Source organism: Larus michahellis, chromosome 15, assembly GCF_964199755.1.
Source record: "Larus michahellis chromosome 15, bLarMic1.1, whole genome shotgun sequence".
NCBI lineage: Eukaryota > Metazoa > Chordata > Aves > Charadriiformes > Laridae > Larus > Larus michahellis.
The window spans coordinates 2,362,815-2,380,086 of record NC_133910.1 but is presented as its reverse complement, the minus strand read 5'-3'; the positions used below and the strand labels follow the sequence as shown (position 1 = coordinate 2,380,086).

At 48.9% G+C, this 17,272-nt stretch overlaps 1 protein-coding gene across 2 annotated transcripts in view; it reads left to right on the top strand.

Moving 5' to 3' along the window:
* The window catches only part of ZNF618 (zinc finger protein 618), a 163,549-nt gene that overhangs the window by 134,627 nt on the left and 11,650 nt on the right, over window positions 1-17,272 (top strand). For both annotated transcript variants that reach the window (XM_074608347.1, XM_074608346.1), the window contains 3 exons: window positions 556-744; window positions 4,298-4,381; window positions 5,495-5,551. In XM_074608347.1, coding sequence (XP_074464448.1) covers window positions 556-744; window positions 4,298-4,381; window positions 5,495-5,551 — 330 coding nt within the window. The remainder of the gene's footprint in view (window positions 1-555; window positions 745-4,297; window positions 4,382-5,494; window positions 5,552-17,272) is intronic.

Here is a 17,272-nt window from a genome sequence, read left to right as displayed (position 1 = left end):
AAAAGGCCTTTCCTGACTTGCAGGATGAGAACTCTGTCTCCTAATTCCCTTCCATTACCAACAGCCCCCTTTCCTTTGTGTTTGGTTAACGAAACAAGGAATGTAGCTGGAGATCTCTAGGATTTATGCAAGGCTCAAGTAACAAAGATGTAAACTTTTCCCCGTTCAGAGCTCTGAGTATCATATTAGAAATTGCTCTCAAAATTCCAAGTCTTGCCTACATAGGAACGGAGGGCAGACATGCAGGTACACCCAGCCAGGCCATGGCAATCAAGTAGTACTCCTGGATGGATGGGGTGATTCCTGCTGGAGGAGGAATGGGTTGGTCACGTGGCAGTTAAAGGTGTGGAAGGGAACTAACAACTGCAAGAATCTGTCCCCTCGGGTGAGTGGGGAAACCAGTTTTGTTACATGGGATCGGTGGATCCACAGTCGCTGCAGGTCCCCATGCAAGGGATTCGTGAGCATGGCTGTTAGAAAGCAACCCTCCCAGAAGGCACACGGTCTGGGAGCTGACTGACTGTCCAGGCACTAGTTCTGAGTGTTCATATCCAGAGTTCTCTCGATCTCCACTCTTCGTGGCAGTGAAGACACAGGCGAGCCAATCCAGCAAAAAAACACCGGCTTCAATAAACCGATGTTCTACCCTCCTGCACCGCACCCCCTCCGGTGTCCCACCGGCATCCCAATCCCAGATGTTCCGCGCTCCAAATTCTGGATCCCCAGGAAGCAAGGCCATTACAGGTACCAATTGCCTTTCTACCATCAACTTTCTTAACTGCTTAGTGTCCAGTCCTGCCCTGGGTTGGCTCTTGACCCTTCCTGGACTCAGTCTGCTCCATCCATGACTGTCCCAGAAAAGCTACTCCCAGAAGCAGTAGAGCGGTTTAGATCCTTTGTCACGTTATAAATAAAAATTTAGATCAGCAGTAGGTCTTTATAACCTCTTCCCAGTGACAAGTTGGGTTTTTTAAGCATCGTGCTAACCATGAGGTACAAAAGACCCTGTTTCAAATCCTGGTGTCACAAACTGAGGAGAGCTTCCTGACAAGGATTGGCATCGTGGCTTGTCAGGTATGGGGATTTTTGTTTTGTTTGCAGCTTTGTTTGGCATTTTAGTGTTTGTTTCCCTCAAGGAGATATTTTCAGGGCTGGGCCTGTGCCTGAGGAAATGAAATGGAGTGCAGGTGCTTTCACAGTGCTCCGCTCCTCATAGGAACCATTGAGAGAGAAGCTGGGCTCCAGCAGCAAAATTAATAGTACAGAACCATTACAGATGTGTTAGCAGACTCTCGTTAAAGTAGATCCTCTCATAGTCCCCATTTCCTCCTTCCAAACAAGTTCAAACCTTAAAAAAAAAAAAAGGATTAAAAAAAAAAAGAAGGCAAAGAGCACTGAAAAATAACTATTAATAAATAGGATGTGAGACGTAGCGCTCACTTGTCCAGGCAGTGGGGAAGCAGTCACTTAAATCTGTGGGATTGACAGGTACATATTCCATCTCAGTACAGAAGAAGGGCTGGTTAATCAGCTGGTGTTTAAACGCCCCTGAAATGTCTGGCACAGACAGATGCCAAGTAGCAGAGGTGGCTGTGGTGGCTCTCCAGGCCACAGGATGCGGAACAGGGATGCTTTTTGTCGATGGCACACACGTCCGCAGCTACCAGATGTTGCAGTGAGTGACCTGTCTTCTTAGAGCTTTGGAGTCCTGAGCTGCCATATTGTTACTGCACCTCCTAAACATTTATGTAATTTAATTACTAATTTGAGGTCCATCCAGTTCAACCAACTCAGGAGTTAAAGCTGAAAAACCTTTTTCAGTATTTACTTAAACTTGCAACAACTTCTTCCAGTTTCATGTCTCTTCCAAAAGTGGAAAAACTGGGAGCCTTCCTGGGTCAGAGGCCAGATTCATCTGGGCAGTAACTGGGAGGTGTTTTTTGTAAAGGCACTTTCTTCCCGCCACTTCTCTAATCAAAACGTGTGTCAGTACTTTGGGTAAAAACTTCCAGTTGTTCTCTTCCTATATGGAGGAAGGAATCACAGGATGCTTGAGCCTGGTAGGTTGATCTTCAAGCATATTAGTCTGGGCGTCCTGCCCTGTCTATCTGGTGGTGTCATTTCCGGGGTGTATTTCAAGGCAGTGTCTTGTACAAATGCAATCTGAGCGGCTTCTTGAATTTCTGGTACAAACGCATTGACCATAACACCTATCAGGAAGACAGTCTCCAGAAGGGATGCCTTCCCAGTGCTGTGGTTAGAGGTGTTCCACGTGGGCCTGGATAATACCAGAGACGGTGGAGTCCCACTCCACTGACAGTGTTTGCACAGACGCTTAGTAGAGTGGCATTTAGTTTCTCTGTACAGGCGATTTTGCTTTGTGTGCAGAAGGTTCAGGTATGAGCAGAGAGAGAGAGAGACAACTCGTGTCAACTGCCCTCTCCTGTGTGGAAGGGACACACACAGTAAGTCCATGGAGGTGCGTTAAACCATTTTTTTCTCATTGCCAGACTTGGTAAAAAAAAAAAAAAAAAAAAAGGATAGGAGATGAGGACAAAAAGGACAAAACTACCATGCAATTTTTTTCCAAACGTTTTTGGAGACCTCCAACTCACTTTCACTTGTGACATAAGCCAGGATTTGAACCTGGGTCTCGTGGGGGGGTGGGAGGGTTGGTTGGTCTAAACAGTCCATGTCATCGTAGTCACTTTTTCCCACTGTGCCTTGAGGCCTCTCATTCCTATGATTTATCTATCAAGGGGGATGGACTAGCTGATGTCTCCAGTTCCTTTTCAGCCCTGTTTTATGTGATTCGCTTTTAACTGATTTGATTGCCAAGTTTTCCTGTTGTCTTGCATTTTAGAAAGAGTCAGGAATGTAGTAGATGACAGAGAGTTTGAGAAGCCTGCTCAGGATCACTAAGGATTGGCTGGACCAGAATTCATGGGCTGGGAGCTTCATGCAGTTGAGGTCTTTTCCAGCCACATCAGACATGAAGCCCGTGTGTCTGAGCCCAGGCTTCGGCACGGCGAGGCTGTGAGGCTGCAGGGAGCTGCAGGAAAGTCATGACAGCAGTTCTCACCACTCCAGTGGTCCGCAGAAATACGTAATGAAACGATGATCTGATATCAATTCTCAACAGTCCCCGTCACTCCTGAAGGAAAGACTTCTTTCCCCCAGCTCCCTCCCTGTACAATTCGCACGCCACTGAGCCCAGCAGAGCCTTGCTAAACCATGTTCAGATGAGCCCATAGCGTGACAGTGGACTCCATGAATGAGTTCACGTGTGGTAAGAGTCTGGTATACAGCATAGACCATACACATTAGTTTGGCCAGTTCACCTTTCATTTTATTTATTTCTAGTTTATTCTTTGAGTCACTGCAGCAAACACATTTGCCCCGATATTGCAAACCTAGCTGAAGCGAGATGAGACCTCACGCTATTTGTACTGTTGAACTTCTGCTAAGGGACACCAGCTTGAGAAAGTGGGGGGCACCTCAACTGTGCTGCACAGTGATGTTTGAGGACACTGCAGCTACTGCCAGGGTCAGGAACCACCTCTGGAGGTGGAGGAGTCTTCCCATTCCAGTTAGGAGATGGCCCTGTGCTGTTGCTGCAGCGTGCGAAGCAAGTGACCTGCCAAGAGCACGGGCTGGCAGCATGGCGTGGAGGAGCAGGGCCTGCCTGCTCAGCCCTGGGGAGGGGTAGGGTGGTGAGTTCACTGTTGGAAAGCACAGAGGACCAGAGGATGTACTGTAGCTTTTCCAGACATCATGGGCAAGCTCTGAGACAGTCCTTCAGTCCTCCTCTGGAACCTTCCAGGGAGGGTGTTTGAGAAGGGAATGCAGGTTACTGGCAAGCACAGGGACATCTGGCATAGTGCTTCTGTAGGTGACATTCTACATATTGGGGTGAGGACCTGGTCTCCTGTCACCTGGTCACCTGTGCTAGAGGCTTCAAGGGCTGCTTATTGTCTTAAGGAAGAGGAAGGTAAGGGTTGGGGTTTTTTTTCAGGGGAGGAAGCCATGATCCTTCTGGTTCAGTCAGGGCTGGTGTTTGTGGGCTCCCTAAGAGTCAATCCAGGCCACCTCAGCCAGAAGGTGTTCAAGAAAAATATCTACCTGTTATCCCTCAATGAATCTGGCCCATTTGCCTCCAAAATTAGGTTATTTGACCTTTCTGCTGTATTCAGGGCGTGCAATTAGGTAGTGCAGAAGCATGTTGTCTTGCTTTCTGTCTGTGTGGTTCTGCGTCCAGTATTGACCAGTCACCATCCCTGCTTTGTTCTCCACCCAGCAGAAAGTGCTTTCAGCAGGAGAGTGGAAGGCAAAGCGCAAAACAACTTTGAAGAAACAAACAGCAATTCTCAGAACTCCAGCGGTAAGTGTGTTCACTCCCTCCTGCTGTTGTTTACCATGTCCCTCTCCAGGGCAGGATTCAGATGTGATCGGTGATGGTTTATATATTTGGGGTACCTTCTTTCTGCTTGCAGGCAGCTAGCCTTCCTGGGGTGGTGTCCTCTTCTCAGTCCTCCTCAGGTTCCTGGCCCTCCAGAGCCTGCAAATAATGTTGATGTTGGGATCCTGCTCCCGAGGTCTCCATACTTTAGCACAGATTTGTCGATGGGGAGCAAAGATGTAGAGAAAGGGGAATACGGATGGAGATGAAGCAGTGCTCGTTCTTTGTCTGTGCATCAATGAAGTCCTTGTGAAGCAAAGCTGTTCGCAACAAGCAAGAGGAGTTTGAGCACGATGAGTAGAACAGCACTTTGCATATTACAGTGATGCTAAATGTGGCAGTTTATTTACACATCACTGTAGCTGTTTGTGAGTTTGCTACATGGAGGTAACAGCATATCAGATGTGATGAAGTGGGACCAGAGTACATGTGCTAGAAGGAATTCAAATTTACCCCACTTCCGGAGTTTCCTTTGAGTTTTAAGTCCGAGTGGTAGTAATTAAACAGAACCACTGGCTTAGGCAATTTTGTTTAGGTACACGGTTTATAGAGTTTTCTTCACAAGATTTTTGTCTTGCCAATGTATCCCCCTGCCTTCAGGTGGGACACTGCCATTCTCTGATGCTCCCTAACTGGAGCATAACAGACGGACCAGTTGAAATGTAATTTCAGCATCTTGATGCAGAGATAAATAACATGCCAGCAGAAAAGGCTGGCCTCCCTCCATTCCCCATGCAAGAGTACCAAAACGTGTGGTGTTGCAATGCCGTTAGCTGGAATGGACAGGTAAGGGAAGGGATTTCTCCCTGGAGCGGGCTACACTGCCTCTGTGGGGGGGGGTTATGGCTGCCGCTGAAGCAAATACGGGGCTTTGTGGAACCATGTTGAAAAGGAATTAAGTGATGTTGGAAAACCCACGTGGAGTAGCAGAGTGGGTGATAGTGAATGGGAAAGAAGTTGTTTGTTACTAAAATACTGCGTATTATGTTTTGGGGAACAATCCTGTACTAATCGAAGCATTCACCACAATTACAGCTGTTCATTCGGGGACAGAAAAACCTAAAGAAAAGAGGTGTAAGCAGAACCCATCAGGTGAGCTTGTCTCTGTGTTTCAGGCGCTTGTACTCTTTAGTCCTGTTCCCTTTGGGTAGCAGCAGTCAGGAGTCCTCAGGTCTGTCTCCAGTCAGCCCAGCCAGGCTCTTAGACGTGACACAAAACCGCAGGTCACTGACTGCCAAGACTTACTGGCCTGACTTGCTGCTCTGAAAGTGGCCACTTGCCTCTCAGCAGGTCTGCTCCTCAGGTCTTGTCTTCTGTGGGCAGTAAGAGTGGTTTGTCTGAAGGGTTTCAAAGCCTTTAACTGCACGTCTTTAAATGCCGATACACCATTTGGGTTCCCGACTCCTCTGGGGCCCTTTGAAAGCAGCAGCCTTAGATTGTTCCTTTTTTATTCCTGTCAAGCCCTGTATAACCTACAGAGGAATGACAGAATTGTCTTCCTTCCTATCAAACAGCTCGTCTGTAAAGCCAAGAAAGCTGCAGGAGGGGAAGAGAACCCCCAGCACGGGAGGGGTCCAGGAACCACTGGCAGGAAGCACACACAAAAAGAGTGGCCGTATTGAATAGTCCGAGACTTTAGTTCTGCCTGAACTGCTGTTAAATACTGACCCATAGTTGCTGTGACGCATCTCACAGATTCTCCCTGCCATCTCCTTGTACCAGCTCACATCACACTCATCCTTCTGAATCTGTTTCTGTCTGAACTGCAGCTTTTAAAGGACATGAGTAAAAGCTCACAATAAAAATCAAAACAAAGCCAGAAATTCTTACAAATTGAGTAATGAGTTTTATGTGATTTGCTTGTCTTACTTCATTGTAAGATGTGTTTCTGTCTGCAACACATATATGGTCGGTTGATTTTAGTGGCTTAGTCTAGGGCCTGGCGGGCTGCAGGGTAGTTGCAAGGTGCTCACCTAAATTTTTTGTGTGAGCCAGGAAACCCGAGGAACTGGAGTGAGCTGCTCAGGACTGGTTTGAGGGGAGCTGGGCTCTGGTTGGAAGCAATTCTTTTCTGCGTTAGGCAGCTGACACACTTCTCAAAGCCAGACTGGTGCATGGGGATGTATAAACTTCTTCCCGTTTCCCACTTGCCGTATCTATTCTGCATCCTCTTTTCGTCCTTAGCCTGCTTTCCCCCCTTGACTCCATCTTTGTGCTGCTTCCTGTGTGTCCCATTCAGCGCTCTCTTCCAGCTCTTGCACCAAGCCATTTCTTCTCTTTTATTTCTTCTTGTTCTCAGGAGTCGGTGTAAATGTTCTCATTGATAGCAGCCTGAGTGAGACTCACCAAGTCACGCTGTGAATGACACTGGTGATTAGAGAGGCCATGGAAATCTCTGCAGGCATCTCTGTGCTCGGGTGTCCAAGCAGAGCTCTCAGTAGCTTCCTTTTTGAAGAGCTGACGTGCTCTTCGCCTCCCCGTTTTCCTTATTTCCATGGCTGTGTTTCTGTAGGTGGGACAAACTCTGCGCGGCTCCGTGTTCGGGTGTGTGATGTGAACTCTTGGGAGTAATTCTAGCATTGTCAGCTTGTCCTCTCTTGTGCTCCAGCCAGCAGATTTCACACAGGCAGGGGAGCAGCTGGTGATGATGTGGTTGAGAATGACACCAGGACGGACACTTCCGTCCTCCCCACTCCCATCTGCTGCTTATCACCCAACTCACCCTGCTGTAAAGAATAATTCCGAGGTTTGGGAGGTAAATGTAGGTCCCAGTTGAGCAGCCTGAGAGCTTGAGAGGCTTGGCCTCATTGAATGCTTGATTCCCTGTGCCATTTGCTCTTTGTGGATGTGAGTTCAGTGCCACAAGCTCAGTTATAGTGATATCCAACAGAACAGCAGGATTTTTTTAAGCCACCATATGGTACATTATGCTCTTTCCCTGTGTCACCATCCTGACTTGCCGTGCCACAGACCGCTTCGTGTCTGGAGTGATGGGGAGGACCAGCAGAGCAGGAAGGTCAGCAACTAACCCACCTAAACTAGACTTGGGTACAGCGCTGTAGGGAGTCCTAAGTGGGAATAAGACAACTGGAAGGGAAAACGTTGGATTTCAGATGTCTCTTCCCTGTGCATAGCCCCAGTCCCTGCCATAGCGAATGCAGGTACCTGGTATCCTTATCTGAGTAACCTGGCATTTTACTGTCCATAGAACAGCAACAGTTCCTGTTCCGCATGGCAAACCCTGCTCTGGGGCTGCGTTTGAGTCCCTCTACCAGCAGAAAGTCCTTTTCTCAGCAGGGCATGATGGAGCCACAGAGGGGATGGAGAAGGACACCTCGCGACTGGGAGAGTGTCCTTTGTCTTAATAGGAAAGAATCTCCACAGCTCCTTAAACTTGCTTTTTGACGAAACCTGGAGGTTTCACAGTGCTTTAGAAATAGTATCTGCTAAAATATGCAGATTGCTTCCTGGTGTCACTTCTGGAGTGCAGGCAGCCAACGCAGAGGTCCCACGTCGCATGAAGCTTGTGATTATTCACTGCTGAAGTAAGCGAGGTCCAGAAAACAATGACATGCCCTGATCCCGAAAGGTGGAATTGGCTCATTGCAAGGCGTAAGCTGTTGATCAGCTGAGATGCTGTAAAACTGCTTTCAAGAAAACATTCCTTGGTAGTAGTCATTTTGCTGAGTCTTGATGTGTGCAGGATTTTTCTGTGCTAAATTCCAAAAAAATATTTGAAGGCCAAGCTTGTGAAATCCTTCTCTTGTAAAAGCTAGTGATTATCAGCCGGAGCGTGGGAAGAAAGAAGCCCCCGAAAGGGGCAAATATGTGGATTGTGTCCAATAGTGAAGGTTTGCTGCCTTCCTCTTGCAGCGTGTGCGGCTGGAGTTGGGGGAGAGCGTTGGGCTGGGACGCTGCAGGCTGGGCCCCGCGGTGGGGTGGGGTGGCACCACGGGTGTGCTACTTCCCAAGCTTTTGGATCTCTCCCTTGTCTCACTTTTTGTCTGACTTCAGAAAACCGTCTCCAACTTAGTGTTTGCAGCATATTCCAGCCTTGACCAGTTGTTTTGGACACTTACGGATGACTCCCAAGTAAAATGAAGAATTTGCGGTTACACCACCTGTAGGCCAAGAGGGATGAAGGAAATCGTGAGGCTTTAAGAAGAAAAAAAAAAAAAACAAAGCAAAAAGGGGGAAAAAAAAGGTCTTTAGTTTAATACCTTAAAATACAGCCATCAAGGAAAAACACTAATTGAAATTGGCAGTATTTATTGATGTCTAAGCTTGCTAGATGTTATGAATGTGAAAGAGACAAAATTATGTAGGGAATTGGGAAATATTTTTAACTTTCAAGGTTGATTTTAGCTGTGTAAATATGTCTCAATTTCATCTGCTGCATTAGGTAACTATTACTGTCATAAGTTCCAGCGGAGCAAATTTTAGCATTTACAGTTTTTAAAATGTCAGTGCTTTTCATTCATATTTACACAGGGAAGCTTTTCTTTCCAGCAGCGCTTATTTCGGGCTGGGTGGAAGGGCAAGGGAAATAACTTCTTTTTTGAATCAGTTCGTGCCAAGCTGAGGTGAGATTGAGATGAAAAAAAAGTTAATTTCCTCCTTTTGATTTAGAAGTAAAAAATTTTGGAAAAGGCTGAGAAGTGCCAGTTCTGAAAATTTAAAGGACGTACATAGGACCAAATTTTAAACACACGCTTAGTGGGATTTTCAGATTTCCTGATCTTATATGCTGGATTTCTTTCTAGTGAATCAATTTTAAGTGCAAAACGTTTTTCAGTAGTGCGCTTTATTTTCCTACGTATGCGGCACACTCAAGATTTAGCTAGTGAAAATGTACACAAGCAGCATCCTACAGTACATTAGGGATCCTAATTCCTGTCCAGTTGTAGCATGGAACTATTTCAAGCAGAAGGATAATGAGAAATGTCTCATTTGCCACTTGCCACATAAACCCAGTGTTTTTAGCGTGTGTTAAACAGCGTAGTCTCTCAAACAGACATAGGCAGTATGAGCAGAACTAACCTTCAGTTTTATGGAAAGCAGCAAAAAGACAGAGTGCAAATCAGCGTTAAACTTGTGATATAAATCTCTTCTGAAGCTTTGTTTGGTGGCGATGGGGGCAGACAGAATGTCTGCGTGAGCTCCCCGTGCAACTTGGGTTGCAGGAACAGGAGTTCAGTTCCTGCTCTTGCCCTTACGCTGCCAGGTCCCGAAGCGCACCCGCAGGGGAGGCCAGACTGGGACACCCAGCGGTGGCTGCTGCCAGGCTTCTGGGATGAAGCAAATTGCATCGTTGTGTTGAGACTGTCGTCGGCATTACTGTGTGTTCGTGAGACTTGAGTGGATGGATGATCTCGCTACAGAGTAAGGACGTTCAGGTTCTCACACTGCCAGCTCATCCAGGAAAGCTGGTTTGCGCTGACGGTGCCAGTGTCATGGTGCACATATGGGAGGAGTCAGCTAGGGTGTGTTACAAACACTGAGATCTTCCTCCTGCTTTGTTGTTGGCCACACATTCTGCTCTTTCTCTGTAGTCCAGTGATCATGCAGCACATCCACATCTGCTTGGATTTCTTCTGGGAAAACATGACTTTCAGGCTAGGACTTTTCATAGAGTCATAGAATGTGTTGGGTGGGAAGGGACCTCTAAAGGGCATCCAGTCCAACCCCCTGCAGTCAGCAGGGACATCTTCAACTAGATCAGGTCGCTCAGAGCCTCATCCAGCCTGGCCTTGAATGTCTCCAGGGATGGGGCCTCCACCCCCTCTCTGGGCAACCTGGGCCAGTGTCTCACCACCCTCAGTGTAAAGAACTTCTTCCTCATGGCTAATCTAAACCCGCCCTGCTCCAGTTTAAACCATTGCCCCTCATCCTATTGCTCCTATCGCTGTTTTGGTGGGTGAATACAGCTTTAATGCTTGGTGTGTAATAATTCTTGATTGTTGATTACAGTCTGATGTTGGCACAGCCAGCTCCCTACGCCTCTGCCTCCTGGACCAAAGCACAAAATACAAATCTCATGCAACTGATTCATCTTTTGGTAAATCTCATCTATTGGTTGGTTTGCAAACAGCACAAGCCTGGTGCTGCTGGGAGACCCAACCCTGATAATGATGGAGTTTGAGGAGTGAGGAAAGGGGGGAGGCTGTCATTATGTGAGCTCCCACGTTGTCATAGCTAAGCTTGGTCAGTAATGCTGACCAAGGGGCAACGCAGTTGCACGTGCATAGAGCTGCATTTTTCAAGGCAGCCTAAAAATGATGGCCCCAGATGAAGGTTTACCATCTGAGTGCGGTTCTCGCCGTTAGAAGAAGAGTAACACGGGGAGAGGCTCCAGTTAATAAAGTGTCACTTTGCTCCGTCGCATAAAGATGAGTTGCTGTGTCGACTGGGCATTTGCGTGGGACTGAGGTTTCCAGGAATGAACTGTTTGTTTCTGGTGCCACATTTATTTAAGTTGTTTCAGACTTGTCATGTTGAAGGGGCAACTTGTGGACAGGAAGAAAGGTAGCCTGGTTAAAGTGACCACTCAGCAGCAAGTCTCTGTGGGTGAAATCCTGCCAATTGCTCGGGAGCTCTGGGACACCAAGAAGGACATTGAGGCAAGAGTGTGAGCAGTCAGCAAAATTGGGAACAAAGAGCAGTGGTACAAGGTGTGGATTGCAGCCTTCAAACGCAGATACTGGGCCGGGCTGGGGCTGGCCAGGACGTGGCAAAAAGGGTCACTGATAGATTGATGTATGGGGAGAAGAAGATGAACAACTGCTTCAGTTTTTCCGGGAGGATCTGTGGAATGAAAGATTAACAAATCCCTAAGCAAGCCAAATTATCATTAATCATTCAAACTATGACACTTCTGTGACTCTTCTCTAAGTAGTTGGCAGTAGTGGAACTGATTGTGCTGAGGCAGGGACGTTACAGTGCATGGATACCAAAATGGCCCATAATATAAAGACCAGAAAAATCCCAACAGTCTTTCTTCACTTAAAATACCGCAGTAGCGATGTTTAGCGAGTGGCCTGAACTCCTGTTGCGGACTGACGGTGGTTTTCCCGTGTCTAGGAAGTCAAGCACAACGAGGAGACTACGTTAGCACTCCTGGCTGGAAAGCTGCCAGAGAGTGTGTTGAGAAGTTGTTGGGGTGTATTAAGCGGTGTGTGGCACTGCTACGTGCCTCTTCCAGATGAAGTTGACTTCCAGGGGGACGGTAAAATGCCGGGTTTTAGCCCTCAAAAGCTTACTTGCCTTTGGGGTGCTGAAAAAACCCTTTAAAGTCTGAAGCCATGGGATGATCCAGCAAGCATCCATGTGTTCACTGAATAAGTGCAGCGATTCCCAGAGCAGAGGCAGAGAGTACAAATACTGCAAGAATGGTACCCGGAGGAGCCTGCCCTGTTCAGCTGCTCGGTGGGACCAGATTGGGAACCTGTTTCAGTGAAGATCTTCCTCCAGGTACAAACTTCATGAGCTGCAAACAGCGCTCTTAGTGCAGCACTGGGTAATAGAAATGTGTTCAGCGATCAGCAGCGTTCGTATCCAGCTGGTGCCTTCCCTGCATTCCCTTTCCATAGCACTGTCTGTTCATGTATTTGCCAAGCATCATCCATGCCTTCATCTTCACTCCTTACTGGCTGGCCCTGGCAGCTGAAGCCCTCTTCAACAGCTCAGGTCCTCATCATGGTGAAATATTTAGCACGAAGGCTCACTGTGCTTGAGCTGTGGTTAATGAGTTAAGTTTTCCTTCCAAGCAAACCAGTCCAGGTCTGACCGTCCTGAGAGCCTCGTTCACCGATGTGTCAGTTCATAACTTTGGACTTGGGACCGTTCTGTAAATGCCCTGAACTGATGAGTGACTATTTAACACTAATGGTTTCTTCCCCTCTTGCAGGGGTTTAACACTAAAGGACCTCACCTGAAAACTGTAGAAAACTGCAGAGGGTCTGAGGGGCTGAGAATCACTGCTTCTGCTCCAGCCCACCGCGGGGTGGATGCAGACGGCCCCTGGTTGACCAAGGGCTCGTTGAGCATCCGGGGTTTCCATTGCTTTCAGTCACACCTTAAAGAGGGGAAATCTGCAAGGTGTGCTCAGCGGAAAATGGGTGTTCTCAGCCTGAAGTACGGGGCACTGCTTAGGAACTCTCTCCGTTGGCATACCATCCAGTGAGCCTGACACACCTTGGTTTTCTTTCCCAGCTTCAGTTTGAGGAAGCTGCACAGTGAATCTGAGAATTTGTGTCTGGGCCCCAAAAAAAGCATTTGTAATGGGTGTCTTGCCCCCTTAGCTTTTCTTCTGCTGGCCCTCCCCACTTGACTGTTTCCATTACTATAGCATAAGGTGTATGTTAAAATCTCTGGACATTTCAAAATGGGAAGGAAAGACGCAGATTCCTAGCCATGAGAAACTTTGCAAGACACTGAGAGAGAAAATTCACAGCTGGACTTGTCATAATTTGCGGTAAACGGAGACCCCCATCCTGCCGCAGTTAAATCTGGAAGTGCGGAGTAAGGATAAGGATCAGTGAGCGGACAGGTGGAGCTGTGTAGCATGCAGCGGGGTCTCTGCCAGTCTCAATATTTAAATCTCTTTCTTTTTTGCAGAAACCGCAAGTCCCCTGATTTCAAATCCTTTCCCGCTTTTACAAAGTAAGTGTGATGGATGTCTGTGGTGCACAAAGGCAGGGACTTCCACCCTGCAGCCGTGCTGGCCTGCCCTCTTAGGATTTTTCATGAATAAATGTTTTTCTATTGTGAGTCCAGGTGTCAGGAACAAAATGCCTCACTTCTGTGGCTCTGGTTTCTGATCTAAATCCAGCAGAAATCCTTCAGGGTGTTCCTGGGCAGCGTGTGGCTGCTAGACGATATAGACTCACTCACAGCCTTCTGGGAGTTAAGTTTTGTGAAATATGCCAGTAATAACGCGTTCTGAGAGACCAAGGTTTGAAGACTGGAAATTAATCCATGTTCAAGTTATATTTATGCTCAGGAAAACTTGTCTTTATGGCTCAGCTGACGGCGCGGCTTTGCAGAGACAGTTCCCTTTGGCCTGAGAGCCCAGATGAGAAATGGGAGCCCGGGCCATGGCGGTGAGCCGCAGGAGGGGAAGGAGAGCAGGTCTGGGATGGGTGGAAGCAGGTGGTCTCTGCTCAAGATTCTGCACTGGGTCCTCGATGCTTTTAGCTGGCAGATCTTCCTCCTTTGCCTTACAGTGTGGTTGGTTACTGCTTGGCTTGCGACTGGGTTTTAGGGGTGATAGTGTCTGCGCCAGCCTCCAGGACCACTGTCCCTTAGCGTAGGACAGCCCGGAGCGCGGCACCCTGAGCACAGCCACGGCGGCAGAGGGCGTTCATTCTTTCTCCATTTTCAAATATGAGAAAATATGAGAGCTTGGTTCAAAACACGAGAGTTCGCCTTGGAAGAGAAATCCAGTTATTGCCAACAAATTTAACAACTGTGATGTATTCGGGACTCCCCTTTCTAAAGCATGCTTCCCAGCACCTTTTTATGTAGCACCTCTTTTGTTGTCCGAGATAGGTGGCAGTGACAGAAGTTCTGCTTTCAAGAAACTTCCACTTACTTTGGTGTGTGATGGCGTTTTTCTTGGAGACTGCTGCCGATTCTTCGGTTTGTGTCAAAGGTACGGGAAGATGCAGTTACACTGTTATTAAAGTTAAAGCCCACGGAAACATTGGGCGAAAACACTGAGAGGTTTCCCTCACAGTTCTTCTGCATTTGTTTTTCATCAAAATGTGGATAGAAGTGTTGAAATGTGGGTCTTTTCTGTTGAGGCGAGAGCTGCCCGGGGGCCTGCTCCCTGCGCTGCCGTCAGTCGCTGAGCTGGCTGCTGCGTTCCACTTGCGCACAAGCAGCTCAGGGCGTTTTCTCTTGAAACTTTCTGTTAAAAGCTCTCAACTCGTGTTCCCTCCTGGCCTCAAACCAGGCTCTGCTATTTTCTCTGGCTTAGATGTGGCAATGAGACTTAACATGGGAATTAGAGTGATTTATTTAACCTAAGCACAAATGCTGGTTTTACTCTGTCTTGGCTCATGCAGCCTGGTGCCTCACTCCGGAGCCTTGTTTGCTGGGTATGTATAAAGCGCTAATAAAAATGTCTAATAATAACCCTGGGGAAAGATGTTTTAAAATGTGTAACCAACTGTGAGTGTTAGTTCTGTGTGGCTCGAGACTGAAGAGGCTTCAGCAGCTGCTGGTGCTTTAGGGTTCTGTAAAGGTGTTTTCAGAGAGTACCTGGGCAGCCGGAAAGGGTGAGGTGATGGCGTGTCTCCCTCAGAGCGGAGAGGGACCTGCCTCGCAAAGGAGGTCGGTTTTTCTGGGGAAGGATGCTTCTGGGGAGAAGGAGCGCTTTGTGCTCAGCAGCCGGTGCACCACCGACAAACGTCTCTTATTTTCTGGGAGGAAAGCTCTTTGGTGCTGGATAAGGAGAACAAAATGCCGGTGCTCGGGGGTGCTGCAGTGCCTGAGTTTCAGACAGGTCGCAGGAGGCTGTTAGAAGTGCCCTGGGATGGGTGTTTGCAGTTCCAATGGCACTTCTTGCTTGCGCGGATTTTCTTGTGCTCTCCACAACCCTCTACGTTGAGGGAAGACTCCCCTCAGGAGTCCGCTGAGATCAGCTGGCTGTACAGTAGCCCTTTTCTGCTGGCAGACAGAACCTGTTCAGAGTGGTTTCTTCCTTATTGCAAATTTTCGAGTATTTTGTCTCGGAATTGCTGTTCAGAGACGGGACCCTGGCTCAGCTGCTGGATTGGGGACAGTGTTGCCGTTCCAGGGACGGCCATCTCCAGGCGCTGGGGTCTGCTCCTCTGCATGGCAGGCAGCGGGGAGGAGCGACTGTGAGTGGAAGGGGACGGGCAGTGAGGAAGGAGGGATAGGAAGAGGAAGGAGGGACTGGAGGAGGAAGGAGATGGGAGAAGATGGTGGGTGGACAGAGCGGGGGAGCAGTGTAGGCCCTGTGCAGCCGGTCGCCTGTCATAACACTCCATGCTGTACCCTCTCCCCTTCTTCACCGATGCTGTGGGGACAGGTCTGGCCCACGCAACATGTGCCATTTCATGCACAGACTTTTTGCTGCCAAATTTAGGCTGCAGGATTGCAGAAGGCTTCTGAACGTACAGCACCAACATAGAGCCAGAGAGGTGGTGGGGCTAATGCGGCAGCCTGAACTCTCTGAGGGTCCAGTTGATGGTTTGTTATCCTTTTGTGAAGACTTAGAGCCTGTTTCCATCCCTTCCACAGCAAAGCCTCTTGCGTGCAGCTCAGCCCTGGGGCAGAAGATGGAGGATCGGAGATCCCTGCACAGCAGCATGTGTCAGGGGCCAGGCAGAGCCGTTTCCCTGTTGCTGCACAGGCTCTCCAGCTTTTCCTGCTACTGCAGGGAAGGGCGTTGTAGCTGCGGCTGAATATGAGCCCATGGGAGAGCTCAGGATGTATCCCAAGGCCTGCAGAACACGCAGCGTCTCTGACTGCTGCCCCCGCGTCACGGCCGTGGTCTTGGCTATGTGAAAAGCTTGCTTTCTGGAGGTGGGTAGAGGAAGAGCCTGGCATTTCATCTTCTGAGATGTTTAGCGAAGTGTGAGAATGCTGGGCTACAGGTTTGGAGTTGAACGTTGCAGGATTTTAATGGCTTACTTGTTAATGTGAAGTTTTTGTATAGGATGCACTGGTGGCAGTCAGTAACAGAGGCCACAGTCTGCGCCGTGCAAACGGCAGGACCTTGTGCCTAGGTCCCAGCCTGGCCAACACAGCAAGAGCAACCACAGCTCGGGATTTCAGCCCGTAACGGGGGAGTACTCTGAAGGCAGCCTGGGTGAGAGCTCTCTGCCTGGCTCCTGCCACCTTTTGTGGCTGCGTAAGGTGAGCTTTGGGCTGTTTTCACACCCTCCCTTCCCATCACCCAGCTGCTTTAGGTTGAGCAGTGGTGACTAGGAGTGAGCTGTGGCAACAAGGAGAGGAAGGGAAAGTTTCTCATGCAGCCTGGTGAGTTAATCCTCCACTCCCTTGAGATACAAGTGTGAAGGAAGGTTGTGCGAGTGCTGCATCCCTGAATGCCCACTGGGAATTGGTGGGGTCTTGGGATGATGCAGCCCACGTCCTGCACTAGCCCAGGAGGCCTCGGGGCTCTGGGAGCTGTGGTTATGGCGTGAACTGGAGTCCCACCCGCAGCCTGAGCAAGCCAAATACCCAGCAAGAGACCTGCTGGCACCGGTGTGTCTTTAGCATCTGCCCAGGGCAATGCGAGTAGCGGAAGCTTGGGGAAAGCAGAGCACCCTCCTCCCCAGCCCACGCCAAGGGAGCAGGGCTGGAAAGTTCACAGCACCTGGCATTGCCAAGAGGCCCGTGCGCCCAAGAGAGAGCCAGGAGCCTGTCTGAGGACGGGAGGTAAATGGCTGGTTTTTTCTCATTGAAAGGGGATCCTGTTGCTCCTGCCACAACTCCCACCCCCTCAGATGGGGAGCAGCAAGAGGAATTGGTTCCTGAGAAGCAGTGAAGGGTTTGAGGAGGTGAGGGAGGTTTCCAGCAGCATGAGACAGACTGTCTGGGCAGTCCTGCCGCAGGTCGGCAGTCTCTGAGCCATTTCTGGGCCGTTTCTGAGCTGACTGCGCAGCCGCTCGTCCTGTTCGCTCGTACATACAAGGCCTGTCGTGACCACCCAAAACAAATGGGGCTGTTGGGGAGCACAGATGGTCTCAGGGGGTTGGTGCAGGCAGCACAAATGGGTCCCGGATTTCCTTGTACCACCACCAGCAAAGCCAAGAGGGAAAGGAGGCGTTCGTTGATTGA